The sequence below is a fragment of the Mustelus asterias genome, chromosome 31, assembly GCF_964213995.1.
Source record: "Mustelus asterias chromosome 31, sMusAst1.hap1.1, whole genome shotgun sequence".
Lineage (NCBI taxonomy): Eukaryota > Metazoa > Chordata > Chondrichthyes > Carcharhiniformes > Triakidae > Mustelus > Mustelus asterias.
The window spans coordinates 4,388,532-4,410,356 of NC_135831.1; the positions used below are offsets into that span (position 1 = coordinate 4,388,532).

Sequence of the window (21,825 nt, forward strand, 5' to 3'; positions counted from 1 at the left end):
CCTAACCTACACATCTTTGAACACTAAGGGGCAATTTAGTATGGCCAATCCACCTAACCTACACATCTTTGGACACTAAGGGGCAACCCACATAATCTACACATTTATCATATCTTTGGACACTAAGGGGCCATTTAGCATGGCCAATCCACCTAACCTACACATGTTTGGACACTAAGGTGCAATTTAGCATGGCCAATCCACCTAACCTACACATTTGTGGACACTAAGGTGCAACTTAGCATGGCCAATCCACCGAACCTGCACATCTTTGGACACTAAGGGGCAATTTAGCATGGCCAATCCACCGAACCTGCACATCTTTGGACACTAAGGGGCAATTTAGCATGGCCAATCCATCTAACCTACACATCTTTGGACACTAAGGTGCAATTTAGCATGGCCAATCCACCTAACCTACACATTTTTGGACACTAAGGTGCAATTTAGCATGGCCAATCCACCGAACCTGCACATCTTTGAACACTAAGGGGCAATTTAGCATGGCCAATCCACCTAACCTACACATTTTTGGACACTAAGGTGCAACTTAGCATGGCCAATCCACCGAACCTGCACATCATTGGACGCTAAGGGGCAATTTAGCATGGCCAATCCACCTAACCTACACATCTTTGGACATTAAGGGGCAATCCACATAATCTACACATTTACCACAGCCTTTTACCTTTCCTCCCACACTCCAAAGATGTGCAGGTTATGTGGGTTGGCCATGCTAAATTGCCCCTCAGTGTCCAAAGATGCCTCAGTTAGGAGGATTAGCGGCGTAAATATGTGGGGTAATGGAGTTAGGGCCTGGCTAAGATGCTCTGTCGGTGAGTCAGTACAGACCTGATGGGCTGAATGGCCTCTTTCTGCACTGTAGGGATTCTACGATCCTATGAAAGGAGGGGACTGGAGTCAGTTATGAAGATACTGATGAGAAATATTACACAGGCATATCTAAAAGGTTTTTTTTTCAAAAATAGTTTACTGGTTCCAGAATTGCATACAGATACAGTGCAGTCTAATTCCATAAATGTAGGATGAAGTTGTGCAGATAAACGACAAAGGTACCTTTTACAGATTTCTTTTTTTAAAAATCTATCCAAAATATGCACCGTTAACTAGATATAACCAAACTACTTCATCCACAAAAGTCAGGCATATTTGGTAATGGGTTGGCGCAAATTTCTCATATTAAGAGGAGACGAGGGATTTCTTCACTTGGGCTCTTAGCCATCTCTTCGTCTGATCCACAAGGTTCCACCCAAAACACATGCACAAAATCCCACAAGTAGCATTAACGCAAGGATGACATAAATGGCAGTGGTGGTCCAGAAGGCAAAAAGGTACAAGGTCTTTTGGCAGAAATCGGGAGATGCTTTGTCAATGTAGTTCGGCTCATAGATGCTGTAGATCCAGATGCTCCCTAGGAATGAAGAGAAAACGACATTTGATGTTTGTACCCATAAAAGGTTCGATTTCCTCCAGCTTCCTTCAGGAGCCAACTCACAGCACCCACCGTCTACAGGAGCAGGTCAGAGGCTGGGAATTCTGCAGTGAGTAACTCCTCTCATGGCCGGAATTCTACCCACCCTGTCCCACCCACCATGGGAACCAGAGCGGGCGAGGGGCGGACAATGGGAAGGTCCATTGATCTCGGGCGGGGTTTTACGGTTTCGGGACGAACAAGGCCATAAAATCCCACCCCTCGACTCCCCTAAAGCCTGTCCACTATCTACAAGGACACAAGTCAGGAGTGTGATGGAATACTCCCCACTTGCCTGGATGAGTGCGGCTCCAACAACATTCAAGAAGCTCGACACCATCCAGGACAAAGCAGCCCCGTTTGATTGGCACCCCATCCACAAACATTCACTCCCTCCAGCACCGATGCAGCCGTGTGTACCATCTACAAGATGCACTGCACCAAGGCTCCTTAGACAGCACCTTCCAAACCCACAACCGCTACCATCCAGAAGGACAAGGGCAGCAGAGACATGGGGAACACTACCACCTGGAGGTTCCCCTCCGAGCCACCCACCATCCTGACTTGGAAATATATCGGCCGTTCCTTCACTATGGCTGGGTCAAAATCCTGGAACTCCCTCCCTCACCGCACTGTAGGTGTACCTACACCACAGGGAATGCAGCGGGTTCAAGAAGGCGGCTCACTATCATCTTCTCAGGGGGGGCAATTTTTTTAATTCATTCGTGGGACATGGGCGTCGCTGGCTGGCCAGCATTTATTGTCCATCCTTAGTTGTCCAATGACAGCCGAGAGTCAACCACATTTCCATGGTTCTGCAGTCACATGTTGGTCAGACCAGGTAAGGACAGCAGATAGTGAACTAGATGGGTTTTTATGACAATCAACAATGGTTTCATTGTCATCAGTAGATTCTTAATTCCAAATATTTTTTATCGAATTCAAATTCCACCATCTGCCGTGGCGGGATTCGAACCCAGATCCCCAGAACATTAGCTGAGTTTTGGATTAATGGTCTAGTGACAATACCACTAGGCCATCGCCTCCCCCTAAAGTTTAAAGTTTGTTTATTAGTGTCACAATACATTAACACTGCAATGAAGTTGCTGTGAAAATTGCCACACTCTGGCGCCTGTTCGGGTAACACTGAGGGAGAATTTAGCACGGCCAATGCACCCTAACCAGTCTTTCGGACTGTGGGAGGAAACCGGAGCACCCGGAGGAAACCCACATGGGGGAGAACGTGCAGAGTCCTCACAGACAGTGACCCGAGCTGGGAATCAAACCCGGTCCCTGGCTCTATGAGGCAGCAGTGCCAACTACTGTGCCACCGTGCCGCCCTGTTCTGTCCCTTGTGTTGGTCATGGCCAGTGGACATGGGGAGGCTCTTACGACCAACTGAAGAGGAATGCACAAGGTGTGACAAAATGAGAGGAGGACCTTGCCCTCAGGCAGATCTCTGCCAACTACAGCGCAAGTTTCATCAGACAGGGAAAAGAAAATGTTACCTGCTATGAACCACATGATGGAGAACAGCGATTCCAGTCTTTCGCAAACCCGGCCAATTTTACGTCGGTTGAAATGATCACTTTCCTCATCTGGAGGGCATGGGACCAGTGATATCATCAGGAAAAAGATTGTAGAGCTTCCAGCAACAATTAGATAAATTGGGATCAAATATTGCTTGGTGCAAGAGTTCAAATAGATAGTGCCTGTAAACAGGAGAGGGGGAAACAGGGAGAAATGTTAGCAAAAGACACTTGCACAAGCTAGGCATGTTTCACACATACTGGAATCATTTCAGCAGTCGTAGGATCAGGGGTCAGCTTGCCAGTAATCTCCCTTCTACAAATGCGAGGTTATTCACTTTGGAGGAAATAATAGCAAATTGGATTATTATCTAAATTGGAAAAAAAAATTACAACATGCTGCTGTGCAAAGGGACCTGGGGGTCCTTGTGCATGAGACGCAAAAACGCAGTCTGCAGGTGCAACAGGTGATCAAGAAGGCAAATGGGATGTTGGCCTATATCGCAAGGGGGACAGAATATAAAAGCAGAGGTGTCTTGCTGCATCTGTACAGGGCATTGGTGAGGCCGCAGCTGGAATACTGTGTGCAGTATTGGTCCCCTTATTTGCGGAAGGATATATTGGCCTTGGAGGGAGTGCAGAGAAGGTTCACTAGGTTGAGACCAGAGATGAGGGGTGTTGATTATGAGGAGAGACTGAGCAGATTGGGTTTGTACTCGTTGAAATTTAGAAGGCTGAGGGGGGATCTTATAGAGAGCTATAAGATAATGAAGGGGCTGGATAGGGTAGAGGTGGAGAGATTCTTTCCACTTAGAAAGGAAGCTAGAACTAGAGGGGACAGCCTCAAAATAAAGGGGGGTCAGTTTAGGACAGAGTTGAGGAGGAACTTCTTCTCTCAGAGGGTGGTGAATCTCTGGAATTCTCTGCCCACTGAAGTGGTGGAGGCTACCTCGTTGAATATGTTTAAATCACCTATAGGTGGATTCCTGATCGGTAAGGGAATTAGGCGTTATAGGGATCAGGTGGGTAAGTGGAACTGATCCACTTCAGATCAGCCATGATCTTGTTGAATGGCGGGGCAGGCTCGAGGGGCTAGATGGCCTACTCCTGCTCCTATTTCTTATGTTCTTATGTTCTACCCCCCCCCCCCCCCCCCCCCGCAAATCATGTCTGTCATATTGCTGAATTTCCCTACCCTAACCGAAAGCTGGAAACCCCAAGATTCCATAATCCCAGAATGCACGTTTGGGACAGTGGGGTGGCAAGGCGGCGCAATGGTTAGCACTGCTGCCTCCAGGGAGCCAGGTTCAATTCCGGCCTCGGGTGACTGTCCGCATGGAGTTTGCACATTCTTCCCCGTGTCTGCGTGGGTTTCCTCCGGGTTCTCCGGTTTCCTCCCGCAGTCCGAAAGATGTGCTGGTTAGGTGTATTGGCCGTGCTAAATTGTACCTTAGTGTCCAAAGATGTGCAGGTTAGGTGTATTGGCCATGCTAAATTGCCCCTTAGTGTCCAAAGATGTGCAGGTTAGGTGGATTGGCCATGCTAAATTGCCCCTTAGTGTCCAAAGATGTGCAGGTTAGGTGGATTGGCCATGCTAAATTGCCCCTTAGTGTCCAAAGATGTGCAGGTTAGGTGGATTGGCCATGCTAAATTGCCCCTTAGCGTCCAAAGATGTACAGGTTAGGTGGATTGGCCATGCTAAATTGCCCCTTAGTGTCCAACAATGTGTAGGTTAGTTGCATTGGCCATGCTAAATTGCCCCTTAGTGTCCAAAGATGTGCAGGTTAGATGGATTGGCCATGCTAAATTGCCCCTTAGTGTCCAAAGATGTACAGGTTAGGGGGATTGGCCATGCTAAATTGCCCCTTAGTGTCCAAAGATGTGCAGGTTAGGTGGATTGGCCATGCTAAATTGCCCCTTCGTGTCCAACGATGTGTAGGTTAGTTGCATTGGCCATGCTAAATTGCCCCTTAGTGTCCAAAGATGTGCAGGTTAGGTGGATTGGCCATGCTAAATTGCCCCTTAGTGTCCAAAGATGTGTAGGTTAGGGGGATTGGCCATGTTAAATTGACCCTTAGTGTCCAAAGATGTGCAGGTTAGGTGGATTGGCCATGCTAAATTGCCCCTTAGTGTCCAAAGATGTGTAGGTTAGGGGGATTGGCCATGTTAAATTGACCCTTAGTATCCAAAGATGTGCAGGTTAGGTGGATTGGCCATGCTAAATTGCCCTTTAGAGTTCAAAGATGTGCAGGTTAGGTGGATTGGCCATGCTAAATTGCCCTTTAGAGTTCAAAGATGTGCAGGTTAGGTGGATTGGCCATGCTAAATTGCCGCTTAGTGTCCAAAGATGTGCAGGTTAGATGGATTGGCCATGCTAAATTGCCCCTTAGTGTCCAAAGAAGTGCAGGTTAGGCGGATTGGCCATGCTAAATTGCCCCTTAGTGTCAGGGGGATTCGCAGGGTAAATGTACGGGGATCGGGCCTGGGTGGGATTATTGTGGATGCAGGCTCGATGGGCCGAATGGCCTCTTTCTGCACTGTGTGGATTCTAAATTAAAGGAGGGAAAAGGTTCCAAGTTTCGGCCAGTACTTGAGAAACAACTTCCTTGAACTTTGACTGAGGTCTTTGACTTGAGGTCGCCCCCCCCTCCCGCTTCTGGATTCTCTCGTGTAAATAGTTTGACGGATTCCTCAGCCTTTGTGAACCGTCGGATCAGATGACTCCTTAATTGTACAGAATGAGGAAGTTACTGGGGCTTCTTCCACTTGGCCACTCAGAAAAGAAGGGAAACAATGCAATAATAAAGCGGCCAAGCTTTGGGCAAAACGTTGCGGCTCGCGTCGGAGCTGAACACAGAATGTTACGTCACCCCACAGCAAACAAAAAACCGAAGCCAGATCATGTTCCAACTCCCCCAACCAACATGGGAAGCATCAGCATTGGCCAAAGCAAATGGCAAAGCAGGATCTCGCTGGGCAGCTTCCAACTGGAGACACCCAATATCCTTTTCAATAAAAATCTCACCAATAGTGATGCAGGCAATTCCCAAGATAAACGTCACAATTTTCATGCACACTGAAAAGGAATTGAAAGAAAAATTTAACATGCTACGTTTGAATGTATTCTGTTCCAGAACAATACAGTTCAGTAGGCTTTTCATTGAATCTAGTCGTAGGGCCCTATGTTACCGTTTTGATTCTAAGTAGGGATATGGGGGTAGGGCCTGGGTGGGATTGTGGTCGGTGCAGACTTGATGGGCCGAATGGCCTCTTTCCGTGCTGTAGGGTTTCTATGATTTCTACGAAGCCCTGGGCGGACTTGAAACTGGGAGTGTTTCAGATCCGGCTTTTAGACCCGTTCTCAGGAGGCCCCCACACGCATTCTGCCTGAAAAAAACAGCAGCGATTCCGAATCTCGCTGCACAAGCCTGTGGACGGGACTTAACGCGCCCGAAATCCTGCAGCCCCGATCGGCGCCTCCAACTGCGCAGAAAACAAACGATAGAATGTCACTCCCCTGCCACATCACTCCCGGGCCGGATAATGCCTCCCCCTGGCCCCCCACAGACATCGCCCCACTCCCTCAACATTACTTATCAGTTTCTTATCTCCCCAACCCCCCCCCTCCACGCCACCCAGACCAATCATGGGCCCCTACTCCCCCCCCCGACTGATCACAGGCAGAGTGGCAACTGACCTCCCTAACCCCCCCACTGATCAGAGTGGCAGCAAACCCCCTCTTTCACTGCCCTCCCAGTGATCTCAAGCAGAGAGCCGTCGGACCCATCTATCCCCCAGCCCCCCCCCCTCCCCCCCCCCCCCCCCCCCAACCCCCACCCCCCCACCAACCTCAAGCAGAGAGCCGTCGGACCCAACTACCTCCCCCCACCCCCCCCATCATCCTCAAGCAGAGAGCCCATAGACGCTCGGCACTTACCTCTTCACTAACCCTTACTAACTGGAGCGCCCAAACCAGACTTCTATGGAGCGTGTCCATTTTGCGCCGATTCCGGATGGGCGAACGCAGTGGTAAAAGGGGGAAGTGCCGGTAAGGTCGGGCGTGCAGCCCATTAAGTCAGTTTAAATGCATGCCAATGCATTTAAATGGCCGTCGCGCCCATTTCGGGTGCGGTCCCGATGGCGGCCATTTTCGGGCCTTGGTAAAGGGGGAACCGGCGCGCAGGCGGGGGCGGATCGCGCTACTCACCCCACACCCGGCTTTATCAAGTTTCTGCGCCCGATAAAGGGCGCAACGCCATGGTAAAATCGGGCCCATAGAATCCTACAGTGCAGAAGGAGGCCAGTCGGCCCATCGAGTCATGCTAGGGAAAATGTATGGGCTTCATAGAAACCCTTCGGTACAGAAGGTGGCCATTTGTCCCATCGAGTCTGCACCGACCACAATCCCACCCAGGCCCTATCCCCTTAACCCCACACATCTTTCAGACTGTGGGAGGAAGCCGGAGCACCCGGAGGAAACCCACGCAGACACGGGGAGAACGTGCAGACTCCGCACAGACAGTGACCCCAAGCCGGGAATTGAACCCGGGTCCTTGGCGCTGTGAGGCAGCAGTGCTAACCCACTGTGCCACCGTGCTGCCATTCCGCCCGTTTTCGTTGTGTTTGCCCCTCAGTTATCTGACTCGCACCATTTTCCAATCCTCGAAAATATCCAAAATGGAAGAGGCTGAAGTTACACATGAACAGACAAATCAGGAGTAGGCCTGGCACTGCTGCCTCACAGAACCAGGTACCCAGGTTCGATTCCCGGCTTGGAGTCACTGTCTGTGTGGAGTCTGCACGTTCTCCCCGTGTCTGCGTGGGTTTCCTCCGGGTGCTCCGGTTTCCTCCCACAGTCCAAAGATGTGCGGGTTAGGTGGATTGGCCGTGCTAAAATTGCCCCTTAGTGTCAGGGGGACTAGCTAAGGTAAATACAAGGAGTTATGGGGATAGGGTCTGGGTGGGATTGTGGTCGGTGCAAAGTCATAGAATCATAGTACAGACAGAGGCCATTCGGCCCATCGAGTCTGCACCGACAACAGTCCCACCCAGGCCCTATCTCTATAGGGCGGCACAGTGGGTTAGCACTGCTGCCTCACGGCACCAGGGACCTGGGTTCAATTCCAGCCTCGGGTCACTGTCTGTGTGGAGTTTGCACATTCTCCCCGTGTCTGCGTGGGTTTCCTCCAGGTGCTCCGGTTTCCTCCCACACTCCAACGATGTGCGGGTTAGGGAGATTGGCCATGCTAAATTGCCCCTTAGTGACAGGGGGACTAGCTAGGGTAAATGCATGGGGTTATGGGGATAGGGGCTGGGTGGGATTGTGGTCGGTAAAGACTCAATGGGCCGAGTGGCCTCCCTCTGCACTGTAGGGATTCTATGTATCCGAACAGGCGCCAGGGTGTGGCGAGGAGGGGATTTTCACAGTAACTTCATGGCAGTGTTAAAGTAAGCCGACTTGCGACACTAATAAATAAACTTTAAAACTTAAAGATTTTGATCAAATTGTCCCTTACTCTTCGAAACTCAAGTGGATACAAACTGTTATGATGGTCAGGAAGGCCTGGGGGGGAGGAAAGGGGGGGGCGGGTTCACCAGTAAAGTTTTTATTTATTAGTGACACCAGGAGGCTGACATTAACTCTGCAGTGAAGTTACTGTGAAAATCCCCCATAGATCCCCCCATGGGCATTGTGGGGTATGAACTGCCCTATTGAGCAAGTGGAGGCTGGCTCAGAGGGAGGCGGCCAGCAGGGGGGGGGGATTTTAAAAACCTGATACCCGACCCAGACACTTGCTGCAAGTCCCGAGGTGAAGACTGCCTGACTGTAAACCTCAAGCGCGGGCGGCCATTTCTGTGGTGAACAATAAAGGGCGTTGGCGACAGGAAACTGGAGTTTGGCTGAAGTACTACATTGGCGATTTAGCATGGCCGATCCCCCTAACCTGCACATCTTTGGACACTAAGGGGCAATTTAGCATGGCCAATCCACCTAACCTGCACATCTTTGGACACTAAGGGGCAATTTAGCATGGCCAATCCACCTAACCTGCACATCTTTGGACACTAAGGGGCAATTTAGCATGGCCAATCCCCCTAACCCGCACATCTTTGGACACTAAGGGGCAATTTAGCACGGCCAATCCTCCTAACCTACACATCTTTGGACACGAAGGGACAATTAAGCATGGCCAATCCCCCTAACCTACACCATCTTTGGACACTAAGGGGCAATTTAGCATGACCAATCCACCTAACCTACACATCTTTGGACACTAAGGGGCAATTTAGCATGGCCAATCCACCTAACCTGCACATCTTTGGACACAAAGGGGCAATTTAGCATGGCCAATCCTCCTAACCTACACATCTTTGGACACTAAGGGGCAATTAAGCATGGCCAATCCACCTAACCTACACCATCTTTGGACACTAAGGGACAATTTAGCATGGCCAATCCACCTAACCTGCACATCTTTGGACACTAAGGGGCAATTAAGCATGGCCAATCCACCTAACCCGCACACCTTTGGACACTAAGGGGCAATTTAGCATGGCCAATCCACCTAACCCGCACATCTTTGGACACTAAGGGGCAATTTAGCATGGCCAATCCACCTAACCTACACATCTTTGGATGCTAAGGGGCAATTTAGCATGGCCAATCCACCTAACCTACATAGACTCATCGAATCCCTGCAGTGCAGAAGGAGGCCATTCGGCCCGTCGAGTCTACACGGACCACAATCCCACCCAGGCCCTCTTCCCGTAACCCCAATAGTCACCCTGCTAATCTCCCTGACACTGGAGTCAATTTAGCATGGCCAATCCATCTGACCCGCACATCTTTGGAGAGTGGGGGGGGGGGGAGGGAGGGGGCTGGGAATCGAACCCGGGTCCCTTGGACAGTGGGCGCTAACCCACTGTGCCACCCTATTTCTAAACGTAAATGCATTTCCCCTTCACCCATCTGCTCCCACTGCTCCGCCCCACACCCCCTCACAACCGACCCCTCACTCACCCCATCCCTTAACAGTTTACGTAGCTGCCCTCACGAGTGGTGCCAGCTTTTTGACGAGTTTATAAATACACAGTTCTTCTCAGTATTTATAGGCGTAGAAGGCTGGATTGCGTCCAAGGGCATATTCTTCCCCCCTCTAAATAAATAACTTGAACTCAGACCAGCTAATCTCAACTGCAAAAACAGAGAAAAGGCAGGGACAAGTGCTGATAGAGGTTCTTTTGCCAGGCTGTAGTTACAGTTCCAAACAGGTACTTGGCATTTATTCTTTCTTTTAGACTTCATTTCAAGACGTGTCCCACATTTGATCTCTGATTTATCTGATTGCCAGTGATCGGGGGTGATCGATGTGGCCAAAGCCTTGTTTAACAAGCAACTTAAATTGCAGAGTGGTTCTGGCTCATCCAGTCACTGGTCGTGCTGCGATAAGCCGTAATTTTCAGGCGAACTGGGGGGGAAGCGGGGTGGGGGCGAACAGTGGGGGGGGGGGGGGGAAGAGCAGGAGGCAAAGAGCGTTTTAACTGACCTCGGAAAACTGTTTCCCTCTCCATGGAGTTAAACACGATAGCCTGGCCCGAGAGGGAAAAATAACTTGGCCGGACGGGGCTCTGATGAGCCCGACGCCACGTAAGCGGACCTGTGAATAGGAGAGGGTCTGTTCAGGACCCAAGCTCCCCGCCCCAACCCCCGCCCCCTCACCCTCGGGAGGGTAGGAACAGGGGAGGGACTTCCTCCCACCCTCCACACTCGCCCTCCATTCCACTTGAGTGCAGAAACATGTCACCGCTTCAAATTTGCCAGTGAAATCATGCAGCCACGCCGGTTATTTTTAGGGAGGCGTTTGGAAGAGCTGCCACACCAAAGTTGAGTGTGGGCCAAGAGCAAACTAGCCGGAAATACAAAGCTCCGAGGGTGCCGCCTTAGCTGAAGGGTCAGTTACGAGGGGACACAAGTTAGAAGTGAGGGGTAGGAGGTTGAGGGGGGGATTTGAGGTCAAACTCTTTTTACCCAGAGGGTGGTGAGGGTCTGGAATGCGCTGCCTGGGAGTGGGTTGGAGGCGGGAATGCGTCACATCCTTTAAAAAGTACCTGGCTGAGTACTTGGCACGTCACAACACTCAAGGCCAAGGGCCAAGTGCTGGCAAGTGGGATAAGGTGGGTAGGTCAGGGCCTTACATGCATCGGTGCAGACTCGATGGGCCGACGGGCCTCTTCTGCGCTGTGGTATCCTGTGATTCTATACCAGGCCGATGTCCTCAATACCCTCCTGTACAATCACGGGTGTTCGAGACCCAGGCCAGAAACACCAAGGTGTTTTATGATGTTAGCGTAGACCCTAAGTTTTACATTTTATCTTGGCATTAGGGTGAGCGTAAGGTGTTTATTTTTATTTATTAGTGTCACAAGTCGGCTCACATTAACACTGCAATGAGGTTACTGTGAAAATCCCCCTAGTCGCCACACTCCGACGCCTGTTCAGGTAACACTGAGGGAGAATTTAGCACGGCCAATGCACCCTAACCAGCACAGCTTTCGGGAGGAAACTCTCGCAGACACGGGGGGAGAACGTGCAGACTCCGCACAGTCACCCAAAGCCGGAATTAAGGGGAGGGTGATGGCCTGGTGGCATTATCGCTGGACTATTAATCCAGAAACTCCAGCTAACGTTCTGGGGGATCCGGGTTCGAATCCCGCCACGGCAGATGGTGGAATTTGAATTCAATAATAAAAAAATATCTGGAATGAAGAATCTAAACTGATGACCCGTTGTCGGAAAAATCCATCTGATTCACTAATGACCTTTGGGGAAGGAAATCTGCCGTCCTTACCCCGGTCTGGCCTACATGTGACTCCAGAGCCACAGCCAATGTGGTTGACTCTCAACTGCCCTCCAAGGGCAACTAGGGATGGGCAATAAATGCTGGACCAGCCAGAGACGCCCATGTCCCACGAATGGATAAAAAAAGAATCGAACCTGAGTCCCTGGTGCTGTGAGGCAGCAGTGCTAACCACCGTGTCGCCATCATCATCACAGTTTTTAAGAGCATTTCTGGTTCATAGTTAAAAAAGCTTTTTCAAAAAAGCTGAAATAGCAGCACGCACGAAGATGAGAGTCTGTCATTTGGCCCACGTCCAACACGGCTGTTGCTTTTTACTGTGAGGATATTTGTCTGTTGAATATATTGTCTCAAAATAAGTTCAGTGGGCCATATGAATGCTTAAATAGTACCTGCTGCAGCTGAGAAGGATGATGGTTCTTGAAACGTCCGGATGAGCGGAGTGTAGAAGTCATTCTCGGTGTCCATGTCCACAGTCACTTCCTATCCACTGCACCTACGACTAGGGAGGGGTGTACACATATTATACAGGAAACAATCATCCATCTCACTTTCATCCAACAAACTCAGTCACAGTCAAGACTCTTGCCTTTTTGGTCGTCTTGCTTGGACCAATGTGGACCAGGCGTCGAGCAGCCACTATGTTCAGGTTACCAACACTATTATGGTGGCACAGTGGGTTAGCGCTGCCGCCTCACAGCGCCAGGGAACCGGGTTCGATTCCCGGCCTTGGGTCACTGTCTGTGCGGAGTCTGCACTTTCTCCCCCCCGTGTCTGCGTGGGTTTCCTCCGGGTGCTCCGGTTTCCTCCCACTGTCCGAAAGATGTGCGGGTTAGGTGGATTGGCCGTGCTAAATTGACCCTTAGTGTCAGGGGGATTAGCAGAGTTAATATTGGGGGTTGCGGGGAATGGGGCCTGGGTGGGATTGTGGTCGGTGCAGGCTCGATGGGCCGAATGGCCTCCTTCTGCACTGCAGGGATTCTACGATTCTAGGATGCTGGAGAAACTCAGCAGCATCTGTCAGGAGAGAGAGCAGAGTTGACGCTTCGTGTCCTCTTGGCTCTTGTTCAGAACTCCCTCAGACGAGCTAATAACGTGCATGTTTAACATTGCCGGGGACAGTTGAAGCGCTGGTGGTTTACCCACTTTGCAGCAGTAATCGCTCAGCATCTGACATCCTGCACGCACAGCCTCCCATCCAACCAGGGGACCTTGCTGTTTCTCACAGGAAGCCACAGAGACTTAGACAGTGACAAAGGCGCCGCTTTTGCAGACGGCACACAAATAGTTGGAAGGACAAGTTGCGAGAGGGATACAGACAGTTTACAAAGAGATAACTGAGAGGGGACCTGAGTGGGCAAATTAAGTGTAATGTGGGAATGAGCGAAGCTGTTCATTTTGGAAGGGGGAAACAAAAGAATTATTATTTAAACGGAGATTGCGGAAAGCTGCAACACAAAGGGACTTGGAATTACCTGTGCACGAAACACAGAGGGTGGAACTTCCCATCCCCGCCCGCCAGCGAGCGGGACACAGATCACGCAAAGGCCCCGTTGACCTCGGGTGGGATTTTCCGGCCTTGAGGCGAGCGCGGCTGGAAAATCCCACCCGGAAAGTTAGTACACAAGTACAGTAGGTAATCAAGAGGGCTAATGAAACGTTGGCCCTCATTTCAAGGGGGTTTGGGGTGTAAGAGTTGAGAAGTCTTGCCGCAACTGTACAAGGCACTGGTGAGACAGGTCAGAACATTGAATCATTGGTCAGAACATTGAATACAGGAGTTGGGACATCTTGTTGAAGTTGTACAAGACATTGGTAAGGCCACGCTTGGAATACTGTGTACAGTTCTGGTCACCCTATTATAGAAAGGATATTATTAAACTAGAAAGAGTGCAGAAAAGATTTACTAGGATGCTACCGGGACTTGATGGTTTGAGTTATAAGGAGAGGCTGGATAGACTGGGACTTTTTTCTCTGGAGCGTAGGAGGCTGAGGGGTGATCTTATAGAGGTCTATAAAATGATGAAGGGCATAGATCAGCTAGATAGTCAATATCTTTTCCCAAAGGTAGGGGAGTCTAAAACTAGAGGCCATAGGTTTAAGAGGGGCTGATCCTATTTCTTATGGTCCTTTCGGAGTAATACATGAACCTCCTCTTCCATTAATGGCTGATTCATAGAATTATCACAGAAGGCTTACAGCACTCAGAGAGGCCATTGGACCCCTCATGTCTGTACTAACCAAGAAACGAGCCATTCAGCCTGATCCCACCTTCCAGCATTCGGTCTGGAGTCTTTCATAGGATCATAGAATCCCTACAGTTCAGAAGGAGGCCATTCAGCCCATTGAGTCTGCACCGACCACAATCCTACCCAGGCCCTACCCCCACAGCCCCATGTATTTACCCCAGCTAGTCCCCCTGACACATTTAGCATGGCCAATCCACCTAACCCGCACATCTTTGGACACTAAGGGATAATTTAGCATGGCCAATCCCCCTAACCTACACATCTTTGGACACTAAGGGGCAATTTAGCATGACCAATCCGCCCTAACCTGCACATCTTTGGACTGTGGGAGGAAACCGGAGCACCCGGAGGAAACCCATGCAGACATGTGGAGAATATGCAGATTCCACACAGACAGTGACCCAAGGCCGGGAATTGAACCGGGGTCCCTGGCGCTGTGAGGTGGAAGGGAGAGATACAAAAGTGTCCAGAGGGGCATTTTTTTCACACAGAGGGTGGCGAGTGTCTGGAACGAGCTGCCAGAGGTCGTAGTAGAGGCGAGTACAATTCTCTTTTAAAAAGCATTTAGACAGTTACATGGGTACGATGGGTATACAGGGATATGGGCCAAATGCGGGCAATTGGGACCAGCTTCGGGGTTTAAAAAAAGGGGTGGCATGGACAAGTTGGGCCGAAGGGCCTGTTTCCATGCTGTAAATCTCGATGACTCGATGACTCTATGAGACCCACATCTGGAGCACTGAGAGTAGTTTTGGTCCCTTTATTTAAGGGAAGATGTTACTTCGTTGGAGGCAGTTCAGAGAAGGTTCACTGGGATGATCCCTGGTAAGGAGGGATTGGAGGGATTGCCGTATGAGCAAAGGTTAAACAGGTTGGGACTCGACTCATTGGAGTTTAGAAGAATGAGAGGTGATCTCATTGAAACAGGGAGGATTCTTAAGGGGCCCGACAGGGTAAATGCTGAGAGGATGTTTCCCCTCACGGGAGGGTCTAGGACCAGAGGGCGTAGTCTCAGAATAAAGGGGCACCAATGTAAGACTGAGATGAGGAGGAATTTCTTCTCTCAGGAGGCTGTTAGTCTTTGGAACTCCTTGCCACAGAGAAGCTGTGGGGGAACAGAGTCCTTGGCCGGAACTTTCCGGCCAGTCACGCCAGCGGGATTCTCTGGCGCCACTGCAGTGAACGGAGATTTCGCTGAGCGCCAAATTCTCGCTTACAACGGCAGCGGGTGAATGGCCGGAAAATTCCATCCTTTGTATATATCGAAGGCTGAGATGGATAGATTTATGGTCAGCAAGGGAATCGAGGGTTAGGGGGGAAAGGGCAGGAAAGTTGGCACGAGGAATGGTGGAGCAGACCCGAGGAACTGATCCTATTTCTTATGGTCCTTTCGGAGTAATACATGATCCTCCTCTTCCATTAATGGCTGATTCATAGAATTATCACAGAAGGCTTACAGCACAGAGAGAGGCCATTGGGCCCCTCGTGTCTGTACTAACCAAGAAACGAGCCACTCAGCCTGATCCCACCTTCCAGCATTCGGTCTGGAGTCTTTCATAGGATCATAGAATCCCTGCAGTGCTGAAGGAGGCCATTCGGCCCATCGAGTCTGCACCGACCACAATCCCACAGGCCCTACCCCCACAGCCCCATGCATTTACCCCAGCCCGTCCCCCTGACACATTTAGCATGGCCAATCCACCTAACCCGCACATCTTTGGACACTAAGGGGCAATTTAGCATGGCCAATCCACATAATCTGCACATTTAATAATATCCTTTCTATAATAGGGTGACCAGAACTGTAGACAACATCAACTGCACTGCCCTCATCTACCTTCTTGGTTACCCCTTCAAAAAACTCAATTAAATTTGTGAGACATGATTATCCACTCACAAAGCCATGCTGACTGTCCCTAATCAGTCCTTGCATCTCTAAATGCCTGTAGATCCTGTCTCTCAGAATACCTTCCAACAATTTACCCACCACAGATGTGAGGCTCACTGGCCTGTAATTCCCAGGCTTTTCCCTGCAGCCCTTTTTAGACAAAGGCACAACATTTGCCACTCTCCAATCTTCAGGCACCTCACCCATGACTATCGATGATTCAAATATGAGGAGAGTGCAGGCTGGGTGGATTGGCCATTCTAAATTGCCCCCTTAGTGTCAGGAGAATTAGTAGGGTTACGGGGATAGGGCCTGGGTGGGATTGTTGTCGCTGCAGGCTCGATGGACCAAATGGCCTCCTGCTGCACTGTAGGGATTGAATGAGAGGTTGAGTAGGTTGGGCCTGTACTCATTGGAGTTTAGAAGATTGAGAGGCGACCTTAAATATATCGGGGATAGATACCCTCTCCACGTGGGAATCGTCACGGGCGGGACGGAGAAGTTGACCTCGAACGGGAATTTACAGTCTCAGGGTGGACGAGACAGGGTACAGGAAAGAGATGGAGAATCTGGTGAACCGGTGCAGCGACAATAATCTCTCCCTCAATGTCAACAAAATGAAGGAGATTGTCATCGACTTCAGGAAGCGTAAAGGAGAACACGCCCCTGTCTACATCAACGGGGACGAAGTAGAAAGGGCCGAGAGCTTCAAGTCTTTAGGTGACCAGATCACCAACAACCTGTCCTGGTCCCCCCACACCGACACTATAGTTAAGAAAGCCCCACCAACGCCTCTACTTTCTCAGAAGACTAAGGAAATTTGGCATGTCAGCTACGTCTCTCACCAACTTTTACAGATGCACCATAGAAAGCATCCTTTCTGGGTGTATCACAGCTTGGTATGGCTCCTGCTCTGCCCAAGACCGCAAGGAACTATGAAAGGTGAGTGTAGCCCAATCCATCACGCAAACCAGCCTCCCATCCATTGACTCCGTCTACACTTCCCACTGCCTCGGCAAAGCAGCCAGCATAATTAAGGACCCCACGCACCCCGGACATTCTCTCTTCCACCTTCTTCCGTCAGGAAAAAGATACAAAAGTCTGAGGTCACGTACCAACCGACTCAAGAGCAGCTTCTTCCCTGCTGCCGTCAGACTTTTGAATGGACCTACCTCGCACTAAGTTGATCTTTATCTACACCCGAGCTATAACTGTGACACTACATTCTGCACTCTCTCATTTCCTTCTCTATGAACAGTATGTTTTGTCTGTATAGCACGTCTGTATATAAATCAAATCCTTCTCCCCTATGTACTCTATGAACGGTATGCTTTGTCTGTATCGCGCGCAAGGAACAATACTTTTCACTGTATCCCAGTACATGTGACAATAATAAATCAAATCCTTCTCCCCTATGTACTCTATGAACAGTATGCTTTGTCTGTATAGCACGCAAGAAACAATACTTTTCACTGCATCCCAATACATGTGACAATAATAAATCAAATCAAAGGGTAGATGACAGGGTACAGGGTAAATTGACAGGGTAGATGCTGAGAGGTTGTTTCCCCTTGTGGGAGAGTTATACCTCAGAGTGAGGGAGTTGCCCATTTAAGATAGAGATGAGGAAGGATTTCTTCTCTCAGAGGGGCAGCACGGTGGCACAGTGGTTGGCACTGCTGCCTCACAGCGCCAGGGACCCGGGTTCGATTCCCGGCTTGGGTCACGGTCTGTGTGGAGTCTGCACGTTCTCCCCGTGTCTGCATGGGTTTCCTCCGGGTGCTCCGGTTTCCTCCCACAGTCCGAAAGACGAACAGGTGCCAAAGTGTGGCGACTAGGGGGAGTTTCACGGTAACTTCGATGCAATGTTAATGTTAGCCTACTTGTGACACTAATAACTAAATGTTAGTGAATCTGTGGAATTCTTATCCCAGAGGGCTGGGTCATTAACTTTGTCAAAGGCTGAGATAGACAGATTTTTAATCAGTAAGGGAATTGAGGGTTATGGGATAAGTGGAGTCGAGGATTATCACATCAAATCAGTCACAGAGTCAGACAGTGCAGAACAGGCCCTTCAGCCCATCGAGTCTGCACTGACAATAACTACCACTACTAGCGCGCGAATCCCATTTTCCTGCACTTGTCCCATATCCTTGACTGTGATGATGTTTCAAGTACTGCTCCAAATCCACTTGGAATACTGCCGACAGTTCTGGTCACCCTATTACAGAAAGGATATTATTAAACTATATAAGACCCTCGTCAGACCCCACTTGGAGTACTGTGCTCAGTTCTGGTCGCCTCATTACAGGAAGGGTGTGGAAAAGATTGAAAGGGTGCAGAGGAGATTTACAAGGATGTTGCCTGGATTGAGTGGCATGCCTTATGAGGATAGGCTGAGGGAGCTCGGTCTTTTCTCCTTGGAGAGACGTAGGATGAGAGGAGACCTAATAGAGGTGTATAAGATGTTGAGAGGCATAGATCGGGTGGACTCCCAGAGGCTTTTTCCCAGGGTGGAAATGGCTGCTACGAGAGGACACAGGTTTAAGGTGCTGGGGGGTGGGTACAGGGGAAATGTGAGGGGGAAGTTTTTCACACAGAGGGTGGTGGGCGAGTGGAATCGGCTGCCGTCAGTGGTGGTGGAGGAAAACTCAATAGGGTCTTTTAAGAGACTCCTGGATGAGTACATGGGACTTAATAGGATGGAGGGTTAGAGGTAGGCCTAAAAGGTAGGGATATGTTCGGCACAACTTGTGGGGCCGAAGGGCCTGTTTTGTGCTGTAGTTTTCTGTTTCTAAACTAGAAAGAGTGCAGAAAAGATTTACTAGGATGCTGCCGGGACTTGATGGTTTGACTTATAAGGAGAGGCTGGATAGACTGGGACTTTTTTCCCTGAAGCGTAGGAGGCTGAGGGGTGATCTTATAGAGGTCTCTAAGATAATGAGGGGCACAGATTAGCTAGATAGTCAAAGGTAGGGGAGTCTAAAACTAGAGGGCATATGTTTAAGGTGTGAGGGGAGAGATACAAAAGTGTCCAGAGGGGCAATTTTTTCACACAGAGGGTGGTGAGTGTCTGGAACAAGCTGCCAGAGGTAGTAGTAGAGGCGGGGACAATTTTGTCTTTTAAAAAGCATTTAGACAGTTACATGGGTGAGAGGGATGTGGGCCAAGCGCGGGCAATTGGGACTAGCTTAGTGGTTTAAACAAAGGGGTGGCATGGACAAGTTGGGCCGAAGGGCCTGTTTCCCTGCTGTAAACCTCCATGACTCGATGGCCGAAATTTTACCGACACGCCCGCCTGAGGTTCATCAGATCCCACCCGTGGCCAATGGAGAATGCTGTTCCGCGAGCTTCGCCCGACCTGGAATTGGGGAGTCATGCCGGTAAAATTCCAACCTCTTGTGGTGATATAAACAGGGCCTGGTTTTAAGGCTGATAAAATTGGATATCCTAAATTAAAGAATTGGGCATATTAAAATCAAACACAGTCAAACCTCAGGCAGGCCAATTGTATAATACACAAACATGTCTGGGCCTGACCCATCAACCACCCATCGTGACACTCTACTTGAGACTTAGCAGGAGATCATGGCACCTCATTGAAATGCTTCGGCCTATTGTTAGAAGCCCAGATCGGGCCAGACTTTCTGTCACCAAGAGATCCTGTAGATACCTTATCTGATAACAAGTTCAACAACATGGAGATGGACACCTGGGGGGCGGACCCTGGTGTCCTGTCAGGCAGACATCAAGAAACCCACTGGGTATCGGAACCCCCTCCTGGGACCTCATTGGCCGGAAGCCAGAGAAGTTTCTGGAAAGGCAAGCAGGCTGGGGGATAAAGGGACACACTCAGAGGCACACGGCAGCGAAGACTCGACGAGGGAGGCAGTTGTGACCATTCGGAAGACTGACCAGAGAAGGAAGAAGCTGCCATCGAGACTCACCTTCGTGACGACGGGCCAGAGGGACTCAGAGAATCGGACCTGCAGTTCAACCAAGCCATCTTTACGGGTAGTATACGTGAATCTGCTGGGGTATCCTCTTGTTTTATGTTGGTAATTTAAGGGTTAATAGTGTTATTATTAATAAACTTGTTGAACCTTTACTTGTGTTTGTCCTTTGTCCACCTTGCAAATAAGGGCACCGGGGTAAAACCTTGGAGTAAGTAAACTGGTTGAAAGTATCTGAGAATTAACAGGTACAACACTCTGAATCTATAAATACTTTTAAAAGGTTGTAAGAGCCATGATCTCATTGAATGGCAGAGCAGACTCGATGGGCCACATAGCCGACTACTGCTCCCTGTATCTTTGCTTAACTGTTGCAACAGTCATTCAGATCATGTGATTACATCATGGGTTCCTACTTCTGAGTTTCTAGTGAGCGTCGGGTAAGCTTAACAAACACAACTTCCCCTCTTGTTGTGGTCCGGTTGGCACGCGAGAGGCGAGAGAACTTACCTGCAACAAGCAACCGGGGAAAGTCCGACGGAACGGCGACTCGAAGAGACCAACAGCTAGAGTTTTCTCCTTTGCTTCTCTGGGCGGGGGGGGAGGGGGGGAAGAGTGATTAGTGGGTCCGAAGGAACCGGTTAAAAAGGGAAAAGGAACTGAGCGACAGCCCCAGGACACTTCCACCCAGTTGTTCCTCCTTCGGGCACATCCGATGGCCGAAGCAAACGGCGCGTGGATTTGTCAGCTCCAGAAGTGGTTTCTCGGAGATGGGTCAATACGATTTCGAAACAGCGAACCGTGGCAGTTCCACATTATTCTTCCTCCTCCCACCACCCTCCCCCACCCCCCCGCCCCGCCCCTCCAAAGAGAGACGTCGAAACTTCTGGAAGATAACATCTTCTGGGTGAAGCAAGATAAAATGCAACCGATTAAATTTACAATGAGTCGCAAAATTCAAATTCCTCCATCTGCCGTGGAGATTTATTTCAGAATTCAGATTTAACCAATTACCGTGGTTATTCTTGAACCTGGAACCCTTTAGCTTTATGGGTTAACCGATTCAGCGTCCTATTTTTACTGCTCGGACACAGGGGAAACTCCACTAGCAATGGACAATGAAATGAGGATCATAAAACTGTGCCCATGTTCATGTTTAACATTGGCTTTATAGTTGGTTGCTTAACAACCACTCAACCATTTGAGTGAGAACACACATTCCTTCTATTGAGCAAAATATGTGTTTTCGAATGTCAAAAACAAAAGAACAAAGAACAGTACAGCACAGGAACAGGCCCTTCGGCCCTCCAAACCTGTGCCCATCGTGATGCCCTAACTAAACTAAAAACAGAATCTACTGCCCTTACTTGAGCCATGTCCCACTCACCATCCTGACCTGGAAATATATCGGCTGTTCCCTCGCTGTGGCAGGGTCAAAATCCTGGAACTCCTTCCCTAACAGCACAGTGGGAGTACTTACACCACAGGGACTGCTGCAGTTCAAGGTACGGGCCAGTACTTTTTGGGGTGGCACGGCGGCACAGTGGTCAGCACTGCTGCCTCACGGCGCCAGGGACCCGGGTTCAGTTCCGGGCTCAGGTCACTGTCTGTGCGGAATCTGCACGCTCTCCCCCTCGTGTCTGCGTGGGTTTCCTCCGGGTGCTCCGGTTTCCTCCCACACCCCAAAGATGTGCAGGTTAGGTGGATTGGCCATGCTAAATTGTCCCTTAGTGTCCAAGGATGTGCAGGTTAGGGTGGATTGGCCATGCTAAATTGTCCCTTAGTGTCCAAAGATGTGCAGGTTAGGTGGATTGGCCATGCTAAATTGCCCCTTAGTATCCAAAGATGTGCAGGTT

At 49.8% G+C, this 21,825-nt stretch overlaps 1 protein-coding gene across 5 annotated transcripts; it reads right to left on the reverse strand.

Annotated features, from left to right (window-relative positions):
- Positions 1–965: 965 nt before the first annotated feature.
- LOC144481718 (transmembrane protein 272-like) lies at positions 966–20,820 on the reverse strand. Of its 5 annotated transcripts, none has more exons than XM_078200864.1 (5): positions 20,480–20,820; positions 12,272–12,381; positions 6,047–6,097; positions 3,001–3,204; positions 979–1,432 (listed from the first exon to the last, which is right to left on the reverse strand). In XM_078200864.1, exons 2-5 carry the CDS (start codon positions 12,345–12,347, stop codon positions 1,236–1,238), a joined length of 528 nt encoding a protein of 175 aa, XP_078056990.1. In that variant the 5' UTR covers positions 12,348–12,381; positions 20,480–20,820; the 3' UTR covers positions 979–1,235. The 5 variants fall into 5 exon arrangements, with proteins under 5 accessions (XP_078056992.1, XP_078056990.1, XP_078056989.1 ...); XM_078200863.1 differs by having other exon boundaries at positions 12,272–12,375; positions 20,480–20,800; XM_078200865.1 differs by lacking the exon at positions 20,480–20,820 and adding an exon at positions 19,964–19,985 and having other exon boundaries at positions 12,272–12,375.
- Between the last annotated feature and the right edge of the window lie 1,005 nt (positions 20,821–21,825).